This window comes from Leiobunum rupestre, chromosome 10 (assembly GCF_980474605.1).
Source record: "Leiobunum rupestre chromosome 10, qqLeiRupe1.1.hap1, whole genome shotgun sequence".
In the NCBI taxonomy this organism is placed as follows: domain Eukaryota; kingdom Metazoa; phylum Arthropoda; class Arachnida; order Opiliones; family Sclerosomatidae; genus Leiobunum; species Leiobunum rupestre.
In genome coordinates this window covers 26,435,273-26,456,896 of record NC_143393.1, presented here as the reverse complement: position 1 = coordinate 26,456,896, position 21,624 = coordinate 26,435,273, and the positions used below count along the sequence as shown (strand labels likewise).

General features: G+C 41.9%; 1 protein-coding gene across 1 annotated transcript in view; it reads left to right on the top strand.

Annotated features, from left to right (window-relative positions):
• Obsc (Obscurin) overlaps positions 1-21,624 on the top strand; it is a 50,806-nt gene that overhangs the window by 20,725 nt on the left and 8,457 nt on the right. The window contains exons 8-49 of the mRNA XM_090161718.1: positions 1,374-1,538; positions 3,158-3,295; positions 3,736-3,898; positions 4,684-5,421; positions 6,197-6,313; positions 6,935-7,171; positions 7,892-8,063; positions 8,130-8,305; positions 9,159-9,243; positions 9,316-9,494; positions 10,023-10,158; positions 10,321-10,496; positions 10,565-10,846; positions 10,913-11,194; positions 11,263-11,371; positions 11,440-11,618; positions 11,688-11,793; positions 11,850-12,028; positions 12,094-12,493; positions 12,554-12,850; positions 12,912-13,196; positions 13,261-13,542; positions 13,600-13,772; positions 13,833-14,132; positions 14,189-14,297; positions 14,355-14,533; positions 14,593-14,874; positions 14,939-15,226; positions 15,282-15,581; positions 15,650-15,937; positions 16,020-16,176; positions 16,248-16,417; positions 16,490-16,628; positions 17,182-17,357; positions 17,422-17,539; positions 17,599-17,774; positions 17,837-17,942; positions 18,013-18,544; positions 18,599-18,837; positions 18,904-19,029; positions 19,635-20,128; positions 21,555-21,620. Of these exons, the coding sequence (XP_090017844.1) occupies positions 1,374-1,538; positions 3,158-3,295; positions 3,736-3,898; positions 4,684-5,421; positions 6,197-6,313; positions 6,935-7,171; positions 7,892-8,063; positions 8,130-8,305; positions 9,159-9,243; positions 9,316-9,494; positions 10,023-10,158; positions 10,321-10,496; positions 10,565-10,846; positions 10,913-11,194; positions 11,263-11,371; positions 11,440-11,618; positions 11,688-11,793; positions 11,850-12,028; positions 12,094-12,493; positions 12,554-12,850; positions 12,912-13,196; positions 13,261-13,542; positions 13,600-13,772; positions 13,833-14,132; positions 14,189-14,297; positions 14,355-14,533; positions 14,593-14,874; positions 14,939-15,226; positions 15,282-15,581; positions 15,650-15,937; positions 16,020-16,176; positions 16,248-16,417; positions 16,490-16,628; positions 17,182-17,357; positions 17,422-17,539; positions 17,599-17,774; positions 17,837-17,942; positions 18,013-18,544; positions 18,599-18,837; positions 18,904-19,029; positions 19,635-20,128; positions 21,555-21,620 (9,301 nt within the window). The remainder of the gene's footprint in view (positions 1-1,373; positions 1,539-3,157; positions 3,296-3,735; positions 3,899-4,683; positions 5,422-6,196; positions 6,314-6,934; positions 7,172-7,891; positions 8,064-8,129; positions 8,306-9,158; positions 9,244-9,315; positions 9,495-10,022; positions 10,159-10,320; positions 10,497-10,564; positions 10,847-10,912; positions 11,195-11,262; positions 11,372-11,439; positions 11,619-11,687; positions 11,794-11,849; positions 12,029-12,093; positions 12,494-12,553; positions 12,851-12,911; positions 13,197-13,260; positions 13,543-13,599; positions 13,773-13,832; positions 14,133-14,188; positions 14,298-14,354; positions 14,534-14,592; positions 14,875-14,938; positions 15,227-15,281; positions 15,582-15,649; positions 15,938-16,019; positions 16,177-16,247; positions 16,418-16,489; positions 16,629-17,181; positions 17,358-17,421; positions 17,540-17,598; positions 17,775-17,836; positions 17,943-18,012; positions 18,545-18,598; positions 18,838-18,903; positions 19,030-19,634; positions 20,129-21,554; positions 21,621-21,624) is intronic.

The following is a 21,624-nucleotide window of genomic DNA, read 5'->3' as shown; positions in this document are numbered from 1 at the left end:
CATTTTGCTGGTGTAGATTTCTTTGTAAAATTGTAAAAGGCGAGGGTTTAACAGTTTCAATCGTCCGTTTGCGGATTTTAATTATTTTTAAATGATTAAGAATTTAGTTTCACGTTAAAATTGGTTAACTGCCTTGTTAAAAAAATTTCGAATAGTTAAATTGTAATTGTAAAAGGGATCACCACAAAGACCTAATTTGACAAACTTTGCCAACTTCCTTTCGCAGATATTCTTGTCGTCATTTGCTATTTATTTAAACAACGCGGGTGTAAAATCTTATTTGGTTTGTTTAGGGCCCATAACGATATTAATTTGAAAATTTTAAAGCATAAATCTAATTTTCGTCCGTTTTGTCGCTTTGATGAGGCTTACCAACATAATAGCTACCTATTCAGGGTTCGTACAAAATTTCCGAAATGAAATTCCCTGACATTTCCAGGTTTTCCCTGACCAAATTGCCAAATTTTCCCAGACCATTTTTGTAGAATAAATGAATGGTTTAAGGTAAAATCTTGAGAAATATTAATTATGAATTTTTAATACATCTTTCAAAAATTTATTTGACTGATTTTTTTGAGGTTATTTTAAAATTCCCCTACTTTTTGCGGTCATTTTAAAATTCCCTTACTTTTTTGGGGTCACTTTAAAATGCCCTTACTTATTTGGGGTCATTTTAAAATTCCCTTACTTATTTGGGGTCATTTTAAAATTCCCTTACTTATTTGGGGTTATTTTAAAATTCCCTTACTTATTTGGGTTTATTTTAAAATTCCCTTACTTATTTGGCGTCATTTTAAAATTCCCTTACTTATTTGGGGTTATTTTAAAATTTCCTTACTTATTTGGGGTCATTCTAAAATTCCTTTACTTATTTGGGGTTATTTTAAAATTCTCTTACTTATTTGGGGTTATTTTAAAATTCCCTTACTTATTTGGGGTCATTTTAAAATTCCCTTACTTATTTGGGGTCATTTTAAAATTCCCTTACTTATTTGGGGTCATTTTAAAATTCCCTTACTTATTTGGGGTCATTTTAAAATTCCCTTACTTATTTGGGGTCATTTTAAAATTCCCTTACTTATTTGGGGTCATTTTAAAATTCCTTGACTTTTCCCTGACCACTTGAAAACATTTTCAAATTCCCTGACTTCTCCCTTACCTCTTGGAAATTTTTTCAAATTCCCTGACTTTTCCAGGTTTTCCAGGTCGTGTACGAACCCTGCTATTTAGTAGTTACGCGCATAATGGTTTGAATTTATGATATCCCCTCCCGGTTTCCATAGAGACCATAGACCCTTCCCTTATTAGGTGCAAACTATGTATTTGTAGACAATTTTGATTTGAAAAACGATTGATATTCCTTTAACCCGCAGGAATTGATCAAATACTCGTCCAGACTCAACGAAGACACGAACGACCTCGAAAAAGCCTTAGAATTGATGCAAACTATTCCCCAAAAGGCGTCCGACGCTCAATTCCTCAACTCCATCCAAGGTTACAAAGGAAACTTGCACAAATTCGGACGAATGCTTTGCCACGTAAGTTTGATTTCTTGTGGAAATTTTATGTTCGATGCAGTAGCGATATAGAAACCATGTTTCTGAAGTATAGTCTCCTCCCAATTTGCCGATGGTATGCATATTAGCAAAAACCCGTAGAAGTAACTAAGAACTGTGAAAATATTAAATACTGGCACCATGAAGTTATACTTCTCAAACTCCGGGCTATTAATTGGTGCCCTCTAGTGCCTGCATTTTCATACAGTGGACGTAAATGAAGTCTATAAATTTTAATTTATTAATATTATGTGTGGGCAGTGCTGTGTTTGTTGCTCCTAGATGGCAGCAGTGGCGTCACGACAACGTCCCCCCCCCCCCCGCAGGATATCAAAACTCAAAAGGGCCCTTTATTAAAAAAAACTTTTTTTATTGGTCCCTAGTTACGCCACTAGATGGCAGTAGGGGACAATGTTATCGTACATAGTTCTTAATTACTTCTATGCAGTCTTGATGGTAGTAATAATGTATTGGCGTTAATAGAGACTATAGCCTATGTTTCCATGATTCTCGGGAGATATTCCCCACCTACATGAGATGAAAGATTACATGCTGAAAGGCGTGGTGTTTCATCAGGGAATCATGAAATACTCTCTATCGACTTGAATGCATTTTTTATATCTATTTAAGCAAGAATACATTAGGGTACTTAAGAATATGGGACCGAATAGAGTTCAGAGGTGAACTCGCGTCAAGTGGGCATATTACTCACTTTTCGCCAACTCGAGTAGAGCCGGGATTGCTGGTAGACCTCTTTCGGACTTTGAACCAGGCCCGTATATGGGGGGTGGGGGATGCTCAGCGCCCCCCAATGAATACTTGGGCATCCCCAACCCGACCGACCCAAAAAAATCGATTGCTCAACTACCAACTAATATCGGTTACCCGTATTTTTCATAAAATATTCATAATTCATAATTTAAAAAATAACAAAATGTAGGCAATTTCGGTATATTTACTAATTTCAGGAGTGAGAGTTAAAAATTACGAGTTTTAGTATTAAACCATTAGCACCCCCTAAATAAATATGAGTGCCCCCGATTTTTGGCGTCTGGTTACGGGCCTGCTTTCAACCTATAGGTTCCAAAACCACCGGCTCCCAAAACACAATTTGTTTGTGGTCCCGTAAGATTTGGGCCCATCTGCCCACGCGGCCAGTTTGCCTCTGTCAGTGGGTGTCGGCTGGAGTTGCTACAGCATCCACTCTTAATCCCACTGCTGTGTGCGAAGTGGGGATTGGTCGTCCCATTGCTGCACCTTCTGCTGGGTTGAGTGGCTTGCGTCGACGGTGCGACCATCAGTAGTAGGGTACTACTACTACCCATGCTGGTTTTGTCACCTGTCCGGGTTGTGGACGCTGGCGTAGGGCACTATGATGATAGACCTCCGGTGGTATGGTATCTGTTACTAGGTACACCGAGCTATAAATTCTGCAACACTGCCAGATGTTATTTCTCCGTATTCTTAGGTATCTGAATGCATTCTTGATATTAGTATCTCTGTTTGCCTTTTGCTTTCCACCGCCGTTGCTCTATCTTGGTGGGTGGGGTTCTTGCAAATAGGTTCTGAACAATTCGGCTCTTTTCCCATTACTCTCCCAGGATTGGTTCGAGGTGACCGAGGGCTCGGCCGGAGTGACTCGCGAAAGGTACGTCTTCCTTTTCAAAGGCCGCGTCTGCATCACCGACGTTAAGAAGGTCCAGGACAAAGACGTTTACATGATGAAGAATATCATCAAGGTATATTTTTCCTTCCATTATAAATATTTAGTCTCGCATAACCCAGGCTAAGGAAGGTAGAAGGCATCCTAACATTGAACGTGCCACTCAAGGTCAAATTAAAATATCTATATAACCATAAGGAATAGAGGAATAGTTCCAATTACGGAGTTGTAGAGCGGGTGGAGCTCAGATACGGAGTGCTAGAGTGGGTAGATCTCAGATACGGAGTGCTAGAGTGGGTAGATCTCAGAAGTCATCTTGACCTTTAGCTTGCCAGTCAAGGTCAAATTACAATATTTATTTATCCATAAGTAATAAATGAATAGTTCCAATTAGAAAGTTGTAGAACGGGTTAAGATCAATTTGGGAAAAATTGTTTCCTAAAACCAATGAGTCCAGGGTTATGCAAATCTGTTCTTCCGTACAGTATTGGTATAATTACTTTTGGGTATTCGTAGCTCCACGACGTGAAAGTTGTGGAACCATCGGGAGAAGAGAAGACTTTGGTCATCGAACATAGTAGCACGAGCGAGCCGGGTTTCCCGCTCAAGTTGAAGGCCAGGACGTCCATCCAGAAGGAATCTTGGTTTAAAGAATTGACCGTGACAGCCATTCCCGCGGGTAAGTAATTAGGTCTCGACGTTAAAGTTTAATCAGAGATCGTATCTAAGATATTCTAAATTTACAATAACGAAACGCGTTTTAAATGAAAACTAAAATGAAAAACTAAATGGCAAAAGTAGTTGCTGAGAAGTGCCATGTTATAAAATATGGATTTAAATGTTCGAATATCGGACAAATGAACTACTGGACGCGAATCTAGATTGCGCGTTTGGTTCTTTTAGAGCAGCGCCACGCTGTCCGATCCACTCGGAACAAATCCTTCCCCCGCTGTCAAAGGGGGTTTTCGGTTTCCTGTTTTCATAAAAACTTTAAACTTGTCAAGGTTAATGGTAATAGCAAGTTTAGGGAGCTGTTGGCTCGGGTGGCTTGAAGGGTTTTCCACCACCATCCTAATCAATTTAATCCGGCCACCAGAAATTGGCTTCACAAGTCACTATAGTTGTGGTTCCTTGGGTATTAGCTTAGCTAATTATTTACACCCAAATAAATTATCTTTAGCTCGTCTTTTAACACTTTTGGGTGGTAATGTTTCGTAATTCTCTCGGTAGGATTTTTTTTGCTTTAGATACGGGTTCGTTAGTTAATTTGTCCAAGTTCGAATTGACTGACGAGATTTTCAGTAAAATTAAGAATTTCGTAGTGCTTTGTTGCAAAATTACGAGGTAATTTCTCGTAATTTTGTACCATCGTAGTTTTTAATAGATTAGAACTTTGTCGGGAGTTGTTTTCCAATAAAAAAAAGCGCACTAAACGGCCAGACCCATATTTATGTAAAAATTTAGAAATTGAAGATTTCGGTGAGGACGAACCAGTTGTAATCACCGAAAAGATAAAAATTGAAAAAGATGAAAACGCATCCGAAAAGATCCAAATTGTAGAAATTCAGGAAGAAACCTCATCGGAACAAACAGTAGTTAAAGAAATTCAAGACGAAACCGCGTCGGAACAAACGATAATCAGGGAAATTCAGGACGAAACCGCATCGGAACAAACGGTAATCAGGGAAATTCAGGACGAAACCGCATCGGAGCAAACAATAATCAGGGAAATTCAGGACGAAACCGCATCGGAACAAACGGTAATTAGGGAAATTCAGGACGAAACCGCATCGGAGCAAACAATAATCAGGGAAATTCAGGACGAAACCGCATCGGAGCAAACGGTAATTAAGGAAATTCAGGAAGAACCCGTTCCGAAAAAGACGGAAACCATCGAAATAGTGAACGAAAGCATCAGCGAAGAAATTCGCGTAGTAGAATTGCAGAATGAAAGCAGTCCAGAAGCGGTAATTAAGGAAGCGACCGAAGAACGCGAAGAGGCCGTGGTGACGGAAGTGCTCGAGAGCGAGCGCGTCCGGGAAGAGGAAACGGTCGTTGAATGCAATATTTCGGAAGACATTGCGATGCGGGCCAAATCTCCGGAACCCAGAGTCGAAATTTTGGAGGATTTCGAAGCCTACGAGGAAATGAACACCCAAATTACGGAAAGCATTCGATCCGGGTCTTTGACATCTATGGAGGGTAGGTAAATTAACCGCGAAGAGCCTTACCCCGATAATAGTCAAAAGCCCTCTGATTTAGAAGCAACTCATGTCCGAATGCCGAATGATTTTGCCGCTTAGTTTTATAGAAATTAGTTTTCTATCGCTTTCATTTTAACACCTATTTCCTTCAAATTCAGAGCTATTTCTTTACTCCGCAATTGCGGCTGTTCTCTTTTCCGTTGTGTCACTTCCGTTTTACTACTTGTAGAAATCTACTTATTAGTTCCGTTTCTTTTGAACTATAACTTTTCTTTCGGACTTCCTTTTACTTTCTCTCTTCCGTTTCTTCGTCCTCCGTTCTTTTCTAAAGAAGTCAAATATGTAAAATTTCTTTTCAAAGTTTTCTGACCATTTTTGTGTGAACAGCGACGTCAAATTGTCCGTTTTATATAAGCTTTTTCTGTCTGTTTCAAGAAGAGTCGTTGGTTATTTACTAAACAGCGAAACAAAATTACCAGCTTTAACTATTTGAAAAACTAACCGACTTCTAAAATATTTGCCTAAAAATCGTCGTAAATGTTTCGTAGCTTAAAAGAAATTAACGCTATAGCTTTAAATCGTTCACGCTCTCGGTAATAATGATACGAGAATAGAAGACCATTCAAAACTCGCCATTCGACGATGACACTCTGCTTGCGAGATACCATACAGAAATGGTCATAGAAACCTTGAAATTTTATTTCATTAACCAGAGCAGAGCTAGCGTGTTTTCAATATAGAGATGGTGGGTTTTGTTTGGTCTTCCGTTCCAGATTTTTACTCTGCTTTTGAAGAAGACGCCATCTCTGTTTATTCCACAGCTTCCGAAATGGACACCGGAGCTCCGAAACCCAAATTCAGGAAGTCTCTCAGAAGCGTCTCTTGCCAACGTAATTACGTTATTCGCGGATTTTAACCTTAAAGCTGAATTGTCACCACCCTAAAATTGATTAAAAACCATTTAAATGGATAGAGGACGTCCGAAAATGGTTATACAAAAAATTTCACGTTAATATTGCCAATATTTGATTTATTATTAGCAACCAAATTTCGTGTTTTATATCCCTCCCGACTCGAGAATCTCAGAACCGCTTGGTTGAACCTACCTGCAGCGCCATCTCGTTACGAAATATTATTTTCCCGGGTTTTATCGTTTTTCGGTTGGAACTGTCGTCTGCTACGACATTCTCCTTGGCTTTTTAACCGAGTTATATTCGTAGATTGTAGTTTATCGTGTTTTTAAAATGCCTTTCTCAAATTTTTGCCGCTTCATTCTTCTGGCGCTGCACGTAGGTTCAACCGCGATTTCTGAAATTTTTGGAGCCGTTTGATGTAGGTTGCGGATAAAGTAGCGTAACTTTTTAAATACTTTTCCAATAACTATAAAATTTCAGGGACATAATCATTAATATATTTTCTACCATTCTGTAAATAAACCTCGCAAATTTTGGTTTTGGTGACAATTCCCCTTTAATGGAACAAAATACGTTAACTTTGTTGCGGGTTTTCAGAGGGCGAGACTATCACTTTGGACTGCGAGGTTATCTCCCAGCCACCGGCCATGGTATCTTGGCTCAAGGACAACAAACCGGTCAAGGCCAGCTCTCGCTGCGAGATAGTCAACAATGGAAACTACCATTCTTTGACCATTCGCGAAGCCCAAGAGAAAGACGCTGCGTTGTACACCGTCGTGGCTAGTGACGAAAATGGAACTATTTCGTGCAGCGCTAATATCACCGTTAAGCAAGGTAAATATTGTCCATCTTCCCGAAACGTTGAACAGGGTTCGTACCCGACGTGGAAAACCTGGAAAAGTCAGGGAATTTTAAAAGGTTTCCAAAAGCTCAGGGAAAAGTCGGGGAATTTGGAAATGATTCCAAAATGTCAGGGAAAAGACAAGGAATTTTAAAATGTTTCCAAAGGGTCAGGGAAAAGTCAGGGAATTTGAAAATGTTTCCAAAGGGTCAGGGAATTTGGAAATGATTCTAAAGAGTCAGGGAAAAGTCAGGGAATTTGAAAATGTTTCCAAATGGTCAGGGAAAAGTCAGGGAATTTGAAAATGTTTCCAAAGGGTCTGAGAAAAGTCAGGGAATTTGGGAATGATTCCAAAATGTCAGGGAAAAGACAAGGAATTTTGAAATGTTTCCAAAGGGTCAGGGAAAAGTCAGGGAATTTGAAAATGTTTCCAAAGGGTCAGGGAAAAGTCAGGGAATTTTAAAAGGTTTCCAAAAGATCGAGGAATTTCAAAATGGTCCCAAAAGTAAGGGAATTTTAAATTGACCCCAAAACATTCAGGCAAATAAATTGAAATAAAATATTTTTAAAGACTTTTACCTCAAACCATTTATTTATTTTACAAAAATGGTCAGGGAAAATTTGGAAATTTGGTTAGGGAAAACCTGGAAATTCCAGGGAATTTAATTCTGGAAATTTTGTACGAACCCTGTTGACACTGACTTCATTTTCAGCCCACGGTTTGGACGTACCTAAGGTCGATTCTAGACCAACTACTCCCGGTGGAACCGTCGTACCGCACGCTCCTGTTTTCAAGGTTATGCTCAAAGATACCGAACTCTTGGAGAACACTTCAGTCAGGTTCGAGTTGGTGGTTCGAGGTCACCCTGAACCCAAGGTTACATTGTAAGGATACCATTCTTCTTCGCGATCCCTGGTCAATTTCTAATTCCATCTACGAAACGATTGTAGCTACAAAGATAACGAAGAGTTGAAGCAAGATGAACGCGTCCGAATCCACTACGAATCGAAGGAAGTGTTTGAAATGATCCTGGATCACGTGACAGAGGCTGACGCCGGTCGGTACAGTTGCACCGCCGTCAACAGCGAAGGAGAAGCCACCACAGAAGGAAATATCAGCGTTACAAGTGAGCTCAGTTTCATTCTCACCGCCAAATACGTCAAAAATAAGCTTAATAAGGCTGGCTCTCAGATACAAACTTTTCTTTATCGTAAAAACATTCTAATTATAAAATGCTTCGAGAATTTGGTTGTTTTTCATAAACAAAAGGGTGATTTTACAAACATTTTATCGGTGTGTATGTATTTTGCGAAAATGATTGGTGTTTTGAATCTGGTTCACCCAACTTACAGGTAAAATTTCGTCTCCAGTACCGGTTTACTAGTAACGAAGACTATAGCGCCTCTGCGTAATATATTACAATCGATTCCCGCCATTTTATTTTGGCCTATAATGCCTTATTCTACTTCCAAATATCTCTTTACGCAGCGGCGCTACATGCCTAAAACGCTAGTAGATCTTTATATAATACTTAGTCTCTGATATCATGAAATTTCAATTTTACAGGCAATTTATTTTACCCCTGTTATTTTTGTTTAAGTTTTTACTCTCTTCTTTTCTGGCGTTTCTTAGACGCAATATAAATAAATATTTTGTGCATGGGATATAACTATATTTTTTTTAATTCCACTTTCTCTGGATACTATCACGAAACTTTTTAAAACAAATAAAACGGCATGAAGCAGTCAGTTCCAGTCGCTGCTTTTTCACACTTCACTAAAGCCGATTTTTTATTTGATTTTTCTTTATTTTATTATTTTTTCTCTACTACGCATGCAGTTGTTAGCAAGCTGCATTCATTTGTTTTTAGAGCGAGATATTTATTTACCGTCTCCTATAAAATTGACTCTAAGCATGCCGGGACTTGTGTGACATACCGGGCGACAATACTCGCTCTTTTTACTATTTTCCCCTCGCAGAACATAAAATCCTATTCCAAGGACTCTTGGACGAGGACGAAGATGCGCTTAGGACACCCTCTCCAGTTCCACCAGCCTTCAAATGGTAAACCTCAGTTTCGCTTCTTCCGGGATATTGGCTCGTAAAGTCGATGGTTAACGTATAAATTGTCACTAGGTTTAAGGATGGAAGGGAGTTCGAAGCCAACGAAAGATTCGAAGTGTCATTCGATGACGTGGAGGACACGCTGGCGTTGTGTTTCCATCACGTCAAACCGGATGACGCCGGCCTGTATACGTGCGTGGCCAGTACTTGCAGCGGACGGATCGCTTGTAGCGCCGAGCTGACTGTCCAAGGTAGCGCGGCTACTACCCACCTTCCACCAGTCTCAGTGTCACTCCACCAAAAGGACCAGTGTCATCCTCTCGTTTATATGTCCTCCGAGGATTATATCAATGTCTCTCGAGCAAAGCCGTCGAACCGTTTCTGTGTACTCCCTCGTTGTCGGGGAACAAATAATATTTTCGCTTTTTGTTGACCAGCATGGATTCACCGCGCGAGCATGGCATTTCGACTAACCATATTTTGGCTGAGTTACCACCACTTTGTTAATCTCACGTTTACGTTAATTTCTCACGTTTCAATACCAAGCATGAGTATCTTCAATGGTCTTTCGAGGTAATTATCTACGCCGCATTTCGAGCCAGTTGCTCAACGCAACTTCGTTACTCGACTCTCTTTGGATAGAACTTACGAAGTTGCCTTGAACGTCTTCATACGTGTATTTGTTTACCCTGATGGATATTAAATGTACCACGCGTGTCAAACGTTTCCAATCACGGCGGTTATTCGTTATTACATCTTTTTGTCGCCACTTTTAACAGGTCTCGTAAACCAGTTGTTACGAGAACCGGAGGCACCTCAAATTACGGCCAACCTGTCCGACGTCGAAGTTAGCGAAGGCGCTTCGGCCATGCTCGAAGTTAAAGTTACTGGTTTTCCCAAACCAGATCTTTCTTGGTACGTTTACGATCGCCTATATCTTGTTCTTTTAAGTTAATCAAGTATGTGGTCTTTGATTCGCAAGCTGACCGAAGTTAAATTAAGTTGTTTGTAAGATTAAGTCATGAATTGAGTCTGAGCTCGAAACTGTACTTTAAAAAAAACCCGATCAACTTTCAGGTACCACGGCGAAGAGGAAATCGTCAATGGTGGAAGATACAAGTTCTTATTTGAGGATAATGAAAGTACTACTTTGGTGATCAAGAACGTAACCAAAGCGGATGCTGGAAGTTACAAGGTTGTTGCCAAAAACGATGTTGGTCAAGTTGAATCCAAAGGAAAACTTACGGTTACTTGTATGTATGCAGTTTATGACGTAGAAAAAACGGTTCTTAAAGTTAGCAATCTCTTTCTACCGTTCCAGGTCCACCAGCGTTCAAAAAGCAACTCAAGGACATGGCTGTAATGACCGATGAGCCGTTGAAACTCGAAGTGGAAGTTGAAGGGAAACCAGCCCCGGAAATTAAATGGTACAAAGATGGTCAGCCATTGTCCCACGGTAAACAGGTCAAGATAGAACATCCCTCCGAAGAACTTTTCTCTCTCACCATCGCCAAAGCCAAGCCCGAAGACGCTGGTAGCTACTCGTGCATTGTTTCCAATCCATTCGGAAGTCAGACAGGTTTTTCTGCCGTGACTGTTAATGGTACGAACTTATCACTGAAGGGTCCCGTTCTTTCGACGCGTTTCTAATTGACCAAATGTCTCTTAGCTCCACCCTCATTCTTACGAGGAATGAAGAGCGTCGAAGTGGTGGAAGAAGAAACGATTAATTTGTCCGTTAAAATCTCCGGAACCCCCAAGCCGACGCTCAAGTGGTCCAAAGACGGCTCCACTCTCAAGGAGAGCGAGCGAATCAAGATTGTCGAGGAAGAGACCAACTCTTACGTGGTCACCATCGACAAGGTCAAGAAGGAAGACGCTGGCAAGTACGAGTGCGAAATTAAGAACGAGTACGGAAAAGACACCACTTCCGGGAACGTCGGAATCAAATGTAATTTGCGAAATAATTTCATAATGTCCCGTTCCTTCCAAGGTAATGGTATGGTTTTTTCTCCGTAGCGAAACCTTCTTTCTCGAAGAAACTTACTGATATGGAATTTAAGGAAGGTGACGTTGATGTGATCTTGGAAGTTAAGGTCGAAGGATTACCTAAACCAAATATTAAATGGTAAGTTGTTTCACGCGCTTTTACATGTAAGTTGCGAATTGGAATGTGATATTGGTGAAAAATTGAAGGTACCACGAAGGAAAGGAAGTGGCGGAGAGTAAGAACGTCAAGATTGTGTCAAATGAAGAAACGGGAACGTATACGTTGAAAATTAAAGAGATAGCCGTTGTTGATGCCGGAGAATACAAGGTCGAAGCGACCAATTCTGTTGGAAAGACTTCAAGCAGTGGCCACGTTTCCGTCAATGGTAAGTTATCTCATTTATTTAGTTTATCCACTTCACGAACTTGATCTTATGTACTTCAACTCGTTCCAGCCGCCGCCAAGATCTTGGAAGGACTAAAGGACGTCAATGGAACCGCTGGTCAGGACGCGACCTTCACCGTTAAATTTAAGGGCAATCCGAAACCGGATGTCAAATGGTATAATTACAAACTTGTAGCCCTTGTTTAGTCGTACTAACTTTGAACTTTAACAGGACAAAGGCGGGTGCTAGTTTAACTATCGACGGAAGTCACGTGACTGTTAAAGAGGAAGCTTCTGATAAACTCACGCTCATCATCCACAAAGTCACCCAGGAGGATAAAAGCGAATATGGTGTCGAAGTTAGTAACATGTTCGGCAAGGATACTTCAACAGCCAAATTAAAATTAGAAGGTAAAAATATCGTGGTTAAAATTGGAATATTTACTTTTGATTTTAATTTTGATATTGGAAATTAGACGAGAGCCAAACACCCCGATTTACCAAAAGCCTATCGGACCAAAAGGCCAAAGTTGGCGAGGACGTCGAGTTTGCCGTGGTGGTGGAAGGTAAACCCCAACCAAAAATCCGTTGGTTGTACGATGATAAGGAGATCCAAGCCGACAGTAGGCATATAATCACCTCCGACGCCGCGTCTGGTAAATACACGCTCAAGGTCAAAACCTTAACTGATAAGTGCGGTGGAAAATACACCTGCGAGGCGTCCAATGACGCTGGTCGCGCCGATACTAGTGGAAATCTATCCGTGGCTTCGCCTCCCAAGTTTATTAAAGGACTGGAAGATCAAACAGCCTCTGAAGGTCAAAATGTCACCTTCAACGTCAAAGTCGCCGGTGCCCCGAAACCTAAAGTTACGTGGTAAGATTAATTAAGTCGCGTTTATAATTAGCCGGTACCTAATGATACTTTACGTTTCAGGTTAAACGCCGACGCGGAAATTAAAATTGACGGCAAGAAGGTGAAAGCCAAGGAAGAAGCCAATAACGAATTCACCCTCGTTATCAATAAAGTCACCAAAGAAGACGCCAGTAAATATTCCTGTAAAATCACCAACGAATACGGTGAGGAAATATCGTCGTGCAAACTTAGTGTCGACACCAAAGACGCCAAACCGGCCTTCAAAAAGACGCTCAAGGACACGGAGGCTAGGGAAGGAGACTTGAACATCGAATTTGCAGTTGAAGTTGAAGGAAGCCCCGCCCCCAAAATCAAATGGTAAGTTGATACACGACAATTACTAGTGGCTATCTTTATTTACAAAACGTCGCTATTTCAGGACGTTGGAAGGTACCGATCTGGCCAAGAGTGATACGGTTAAAATCACCGAAAACGCGGAAACCGGCTGCCACACTTTAGTTATCAAAAAGGCCGATGTTAAACAAACCGGAACCATCAAATGTACGGCCACCAATACCCAAGGAAGCGCCGATACCAGCGCGGCGTTCACTGTCTCGTCCAAACCTAAATTCGAAAAGGGACTTAGCAACGTCGAGGTCAATGAAGGTGAAACCGTGTCTTTGACCGTGAACGTCACGGGACAACCGGAACCCAAAGTTACCTGGTAAGTGGGATTATCATCAAAACCTTCATAGTTCCGATTTTAAGGCGTATTTCGTCGCGCAAAGGTCGCGCAACGGCGAAGACGTTTCTGCTTCAGCTACCATTCGCATTAAGCAAGAAAAGGAACACGTTTATCTGATCGAAATCGATAACGCCACCATCGAATTAGCCGGAGATTACGAATGCAAAGCCACCAATAAATTGGGAGAAGCTGTTACCAAAGGAAAGCTGACTGTCAATAGTAAACCAGTTTTTGTCAAAGGATTGAAAGACCAAGAGATCTGGGCTGGAGAGGAAACCGTTTTCGAGATTGAAGTTAAGGGCTCGCCCGAACCGGAACTCACCTGGTAGGATTATCTCGCCAAATACCAATTACTTTTAAATAAACGCTTTATTTTATGAAGGTTCAAGGAAGAAACCAAAATTACCGAAACGGAGAGAATTAAGATAACCTCTGAAGGTTCCATCCAGAAAGTTGTCATTAGCGGAACCAAGATGGAGGACAGCGCTACTTATAAATGTAACGCCACCAACAAAGCTGGAAAAGCCACCACCCAAGGTTTACTATCCGTGCAAAGTAAGTTTCGACTGTTCTTCGCGATTGCGTATTTTAATTACCGTTTGATTGTGGTTTTAGGCGCCGACGACTCAGCGGCTCCAACTTTCATCCGTAACATGATCGACACGGTGGTCGTGGTTGGAGACGCCGCCCGTTTCGAAGTCAAGGTCGCCGGCAATCCCTCACCAACGGTCACCTGGTATAAAAACGACGTGGAAGTCCAAGCCGATGGTCGTACCATTTTGGGCAGCGACGCCAAAGATAACTTCTATACCTTGACCTTGAAGGATCTGACCATTAACGATAGCACTTCTTACTCTTGCAAAGCGGTGAATGATAAAGGAGAAGCTAAGAGTAGCGCCACGCTTAGCGTCAAAGGTACCATTTTAAGATTATTGGATCCAGTTCGATAGCTAAAGTTCGTTAACTCGCAGAACCCGTTGCTCCGGAGCTAACTGGCTTAACAGACGCTGAGGTTAAAATTGGAGGCGTTGCCAAATTCGAAGTAACCGCTACTGGTTTACCATCTCCTACTATAACATGGTAGGTTGGGAAATTTTAAATATATAGTTCTGTTTGCTAATCACCTTTATATATTAGGAAAAAAGATGGCAGCACCGTCAGAGCGTCCGACAACATCGTAATCGTCAGTAACGAAGAAAAACAGACGTATTCCGTCACGGTTAAAAGTGTCAAGGAAGAAGATACTGGTAGCTACGTATGCCAAGCGTCTAACAGCGCCGGCAAATGCGAAAAAACCGCCAAATTGATTGTCAAGGGTAAATCTTGTTGTTTATTTATTCGAAATGAATTTGAGACTGAAGAAACTGTTCCTTAGGCGAACCTCCCAGTTTCTTGAAGGACATGAAGGACGTCTCAACCAAGAAAGGGGAGGACGTGTCTTTCGAAGTCCGAGTTGGCGGATATCCCTTGCCGACATTAACTTGGCTCAAAGGAGAAAAGGAATTGAAAGCAACCGACCAAATCAAAATAACTCAGAAAAAAGACTGTTTCACGTTGTCCATCAAAGGTGTGGCTGCTCACGACTTAGGAACCTACAGCTGTAAAGCGAAAAACGCTTCCGGTGAAGCCTCTAGCAGTGCCGTTTTGAGAACCAAAGGTAGTCTGGAATATCTCTGTACTTTTGCGTATTCAATTATATTAAACGGCGACTTTTTTCCCAGATTCTTCGCCCGTTATTGAAAGGGGCTTGGAACCCAAGGTGTCCTTAGGTGAGGGTGACCATTTGATCCTCGAGGCCAAGGTCGATGGTCAACCAATGCCAGAAATTCAATGGCTCAAAGACGGAAAACCATTGAAACCCGATGCTCATACTAAGATGACAACCACCCCCGACGGCGTCGCCCGCCTCGAAGTGGACAACGCAACCCCGGCTGATGCTGGCAAATACGAAATGGTGGCCAAGAATGACCAAGGAGAAGTTAAAAGCCCCAGTCAAGTCTCCGTCAAACGTAAATTTATCTTTATCTATAATTGTACCTTTAAAGTGACATTCAATTTCCTTAGCCGGCGAAGGAGAGAATGTCAAACCAAAGTTTGTTAAGCCGTTGGAAGCCATTGACATCGTCGAAGGTAAACCATCCCGATTGGAAGTGAAAGCTGTCGGCACGCCAAAGCCTCAAGTCGCTTGGTTGAAAAATGGACAACCCATCGAAGAGGACAACCGTTTGAAGGTCAAAACTGAACCCGATGGAACCTCGGCTTTGATTATAGATAGCCCAACACCGGAGGACGCTGGAAAATATACTTGTATCGCTACCAATCCCGTTGGTGACGCCACCACAGCCGCTCCTGTTTCTATTTCAAGTGAGTGCTCGCTATTGAAACGCGATTATTTAATTACCGGTTAAGCTAAATAAGGTTCTTCATTTAAGGACCTCCGAGTCAAAAACCAGAGTTTACCGAGGGGTTGAAACCCACGGAGTTGACAGAGGGAAAACCGGGTCGTCTGGAAGCGAAAGTTTCGGGCGAACCCAAGCCTGAGATCAAGTGGATCAAGGATGGCAGAGAATTGTCTCCGGATAAACACGTCAGTATCGCTGAAGAACCAGATGGTACTGTCGTCTTGTTGCTGGATAATGTCAAGCCCTCTGATGCTGGAAAATATGCCGTGACTGTTACCAACCCAGCCGGACAAGCCAAGAGCGAAGCACCCGTTACAGGTTGGTACAACCGCTTTGAAAGTTACCTACGGCAAGTACTTTACCACGTGTTTTATCGTATGTTTACCCCTTTTTTGGATAGTCGTTCCTGACGAAAAGAAAAAGGCAAAGATTGACGAGCCCAAAGTGGACAAACCACGATTCGATCAGCCTCTTTTACCAGTTTTGTTGAATGAGGGTGAACCCGGAAAAATGGAAGCAAAACTCAGTCCTGGTGTTCAAAATCCAACTGTCACTTGGTTTGTTTATAAGTTGTTTTAACTAATTTCAGTTTTACAGTTTTATTAACCAAACGCTATCGTCTGATCAGGCTCAAAGACAACAAGCCTATCACACCCGGTGACCATTTCAAACCAGAAATGTTACCAGATGGCACTTTGATATTGAACATTGATAAAGTGACACCTAATGACTCTGGCAAATATGCCGTGGTTGTTGCCAATGAAGGTGGTGAGGGAAAAAGCGAAGCTAAAGCTAATAGTAAGTTTACAAAGTTCGTTTACGAGTACATTCATTGCGGTTTATTTTACAACACTTTGATTGTGAATTCAGCCGTTCCAAAAATGATTAGCCCCACTGGCAAGAAGCCCGAATTTGAGAAGGGACTTTCTCCAAACAAGGATTTGACGGAAGGCCAACCTCTGAAACTAGAGGCCAAAGTTACTGGTGACCCCAAGCCAGATATTAAATGGTTATTACTATTAACTTGAGAATTTATTTGTTATATTACGCAGGAATTAATACAATTAGAAGTTTCATTTAAACCAAGGAATACCTCTGCGTATGGTCCCATACCAGAGTGACAGAGAAAAATCATATCACCTTGGGCAGGATTCGAAACTACGTCCTTTGGGTTACCGTCCCAACGCCCAAGGACCTGTTATAAATTAGTTGACGTAAAATGATACGGCACCGTCAACAACGGGTTAAATCTGTCCCGTCAATAATGTGAGCCAGATCATTCATAAATTGGGTGTCCGAGGCCTGATTATTCGTGACCTCGGTAGTCCAATGGTAGTGGCGTTGGGACGGTAACCCAAAGGTTGTAGGTTCGATTCCTGTCCGAGGTGATATGATTTTTCTCAGTCACTCTGGTATGGAACCATACGCAGAGGTATTCCTTGGTTTAAATGAAACTTCTAATACTATTAACTTAGTTGTAGTCGTTACGGGTGATAGAATTGGTTTACTAGTCTCTAGTAGACATATCGTTGTGGATTTTGAAATGTTTATTTTTGTTAAAGGTTGAAGGATGGTGAAGAAGTTGTTCCTTCAAATCGCGTGTACACTCACGAAGAACCGGATGGAAATGTGCGGTTGACAATTGACCACGCGTTGCCCGATGACTCCGGTAAATACGCCGTTGTTGCGCAGAATGACGAAGGAAAGACCCGAAGCCCGTGTATGGTCGAGGTTAAACGTAAGTCCTTAAGCAATTTCGATCCTAATTAGTGTAAGATTACACGTAATTATCTTTCCTAAAGCCGTGCCCAAGAAAAAGCCAGAAATCGAACTTGGTTTGCAAAAAACAGCGTTAATCGCCGGACAACCTGGAAAACTAACAGCCAAGATTACGGGACAACCCAAACCCGCCATCAAATGGTTCGTCTAAACGCGTATCTCTTATTTAGGAAAATACCACAATTATATATCCCTTCCAGGTTGAAAGATGGAAATGAAATAATTCCGGATGGAAGAGTCAAAATCCGAGAAGAGCCAGATGGCAGCACCACACTCTTCATCGACAGCGTGGTTCCCGATGACGTCGGAAAGTACACGGTTGTGGCCGCCAATGAAAATGGAGAAGTCAGGTCGTCCGCCCCCGTTACAGTTAACCGTAAGATTTATTTCAACATTGCGCCGTAATTACTTAGTATCGAGTTTGTATTGTCCATCTAGAACCACCGATCTTTATTAAACATTTGCAACCCGCCGAAGCGATTGAAGGGTACCCGTCCAAACTGGAAGCTCTTTTGAGTGGCGAACCAGCTCCAGAAATAAAATGGTCAGTTTCACCGGAATTTATCCTTTAGATTCTTAGGTATACCTTACTGAAAGGTACTTTCCATCTACAGGATGAAAGATGGCAAGAATTTCAAGCCCGATGGCGTCCACGTTAAAGCATTCCAAACCCCGGAAGGCAACATTGGCCTTCTCTTTGACCGCTGCATCCCACAAGACAGCGCCAATTATTGCGCGGTCGCTACCAACTCTCACGGCGAAGCGTCCACCGACGCCGACTTAAGCGTCACTCCTCTGGCCAGCACTCCCAGCGACCCCCCCACCGCGCCGACTATCGTCACCCCTCTGAATGACATCGAAGTCAAGGAAGGTGAACCGATCAAACTGGAAGTTTCGGTAACGGGAATTCCGTTACCGGCCATTCAGTGGCTTCTCGAGGGTCAACCAATCTATCCTTCCGATAACGTCCATCAAGTATTTGACGGCAAGAAGGCCATTCTGGAGATTCGCAAGTCCAATCCTCAACACGCCGGAAAGTACGAGGTGAAAGCCACCAACGCGACCGGAACCTGCAGTTCTCAAGGCAACGTGAAAGTGATGGAACGAACGCCACCAAGGTTTATTCAACGCCTTGTGGATCTCGAGGTACGACTGTCGTCATTAGTAGAATTTTCGAGACTAATATCCCTTCGTTCGCAGGCTCCGTCGTCCGAACCGTTGAAGCTTCAATGCCGGGTCAAGGGCTTCCCGGAACCGGAAATCGAATGGACCTTCAACGGCAATCCGATTTATCCCGGTCTTAAATACAACATGACGCGAGAGGGTGACCTCTGCATTCTGGCCTTGCCTCATCCCAGAGCGAAGGATTGCGGCCTCTACGAATGTAAAGCGAAGAATCCCGTTGGAGAGGATAGCTGTCGCGCCGATGTCAAAATAACGTAAATGACACACGCTATTCCGCTCGTAGTACAAGATGGTACAGTTCGTTTTCAATTTAATTTCAGTGACAAAGGCGAAAAGGGACAACCGCCGATGTTCTTGAAGAAATTGGGCGATTGCGAGTCCTCTGAAGGTGGAGACGCCAAATTCACGGCTTGCATCGTTGGATCGCCGGCTCCCGACATTAAATGGTGCGACCATTAATCTCTAGGGCTGTGCGATTAGTGGTTTTAGGCAATCGAGTCGGTTATCGAGAATCAAATTTTTTCATCGAGTACTCGAGTCGAGTAATCGAGTACATTACTTTGTCTTATTCAAGTTGAGTAATCGGATACTTGATTCAGGGGAAACTTTATCTTATTCGAATCGAGTACTTGATAAACGGGAAACTATCTTATTCGAGTCGAGTAATCAAGTACTGGATTTAGGGGAAACGTTATCTTATTCGATTCGAGTAATCGAGTACTTGATAAACGGGAAACTTTGAAGGTACCGTTTATTGCCCCCAAAAAGTGGAAAAATCCCCTCTTTGAATTTTGAAGCAACGAGGATAGAAAAAACAAATACTCGACGAGTTTAGAGACTAGTTTATTCGAGTAATCGCGTACCCGAATATGCAATTTTTTGGTACTCGATAATCGACGAGTATTCTTCAATTACTTATTCGAGGGCAAGTTCGAGTTATCGACCTCAAAAAATGCCTAGTACTCGATGATGTTCGAGTACTAGCACAGCCCTACTAATCTTCATCGACTAGGGTTGTAGATAATACAAATTTGGATCGTTTATTTCTCAGGTTCAGAAACGGAGAACAACTGGACTTCACTCCTCGACACAAATTTGAGTTGGAACCGAACGGGCTGCTTCGTCTCTTCGTGCGGGACATCCAAGCGGAAGACTTCGGAGAGTACCGCATCTCCATCTCCAATCCGTACGGCAGCGAGACCTGCACTGGGAAACTTCGCAAAGAGAGTAAGATGACCATGTCTAATTTGACGCGCACCGCGAGCAGGAGTCTGTCCAATTTGTCGCGGCAAGCCAGTATTAGTTTGTCCAACTTATCGCGCTCGGTTAGCAACCTCGATCTCGAAGTCATATCTCGGTGCTTTTTGGACCAAGTACACGAGAATCCTTTGATCGTCGTCGTGGTGGGTATGGTCGTTCTGGCCGCCCTGTTCACGGTTCTGGCCGCCCAAAGTCCACCCGCATTCGGTTGCGGCGATGATCGCTTCTTCGAGGCGGTGACGTTGTTCTTGTTCAGATGTTCGGGATCGCAATGCAGTCGGGGCTGTAAAAAGTAACCTTTTAAATAAACACGGCTTTCATTTGAGATTTTGGAGCGGTAACGGGCACCCTAAGTATTTTCAAACAGTTACAGTATAAGTCTATAATATTGTTCCATACGTTTGTCACTTTGGGGAATTTTTTACCGAGAGCTAGTAACGGAGCTGTTGGCTAGCGTGGCATGAAGGGCTTGGCACCACCCTCCTACGCGTAGTAACCCGGCCACCACGCATTGTAATCCGGCCTCCTGAATTAATGGCTTTAAAAGTCACTCGATGACTTAGGCCTAAATTAAGAAAATCTCCCCCTAGCGAGACGCGTTAGCAAGCGGACGCAAAACGGCGACGAAGCCTGTTATGCAGTCTGTCTCGTGAATAGCTCTCAGTAAAACGTTTGCGTGTGAAGAATAAAAAGTGTCACACTTATGTATCAATATTATACACTTATGGTTACAGTTAATTCCATTTATAGTGAATAGTTGCGGAAGTTGAGCTTTCGCATTTTTTATTTCAATCAAAATCAAAAAGATATTTATGATATTTATACCATTTCAAAATGGAGGTAGCTAGATTTCAAAATGTCGGGCTTAATTCTATAGCCACGTCCGGATGGTCCCTTCCAGTTAAATTTTTTAAATCGGAATTTTTATTTTTATTTCCCCAATTTTATTTTTATTTACGTAGAATTTTTATCCACTGAAAATAACGCTTTTATTAACAGCTGCTTAGTCTTTGCTTGCTTCGATACATTCCCTCCGTAGAATAAACTTATCAGTTTTAACCCCCCGAATTACGAACTTCATAAAAGTATTTGAATCTTAATTTAAAAAAAAACGCGGAATATATTGAGATAATGAAAAGATGAAAATTTGTAATGGATTGTTTCAAATTGTGTACGATGTATATAAACAACAAATGAAGCGCGCGGATATAGGAGCTCACTGAATGCCTGTGCTGTAAATAGAGATTGAAAAAATATCAGTATTAGACTTTTATTTTTGTCTGTAATCTTAGGTAAGTGTAACATTAAAATGTTATCTTTTCCCTCTAAAACTCGTCTTCTGTCTAGTTTCTTTCTCTATGCCGTGTTGTCATACTTCGGCAGTTTTTCATTCTAACTCTCTCTCTATTTCTCGATTTTTCAATTTTCTTCTGGCTTTTTCCTTGAGGCATTTTTTGATACTAACAAAATTGGATATTCAGTGAGCTCCGAATATATTTGGTTTTATTTTTTGACTGTGTGTCGTAGTATGGCAACACTGTAACACATAACACAAACCGCTTAACACCTCTGCGGCTTTGAATTTTTAAATAAATATAAATTGAGGGTAAATTTTGACGTTAAATCGACATAAAAATATTTCTAAAAATTACAATAAAACTAGGAACCCCGAGTTGGGTTACTATAACTTGACATTTTCAACACGAAATAGGTGATAAAATTCCCGCCAAACCAATCGGTGACCAGTATGCTGGTTACGACAACTTTAAGAAGAGTGGTAA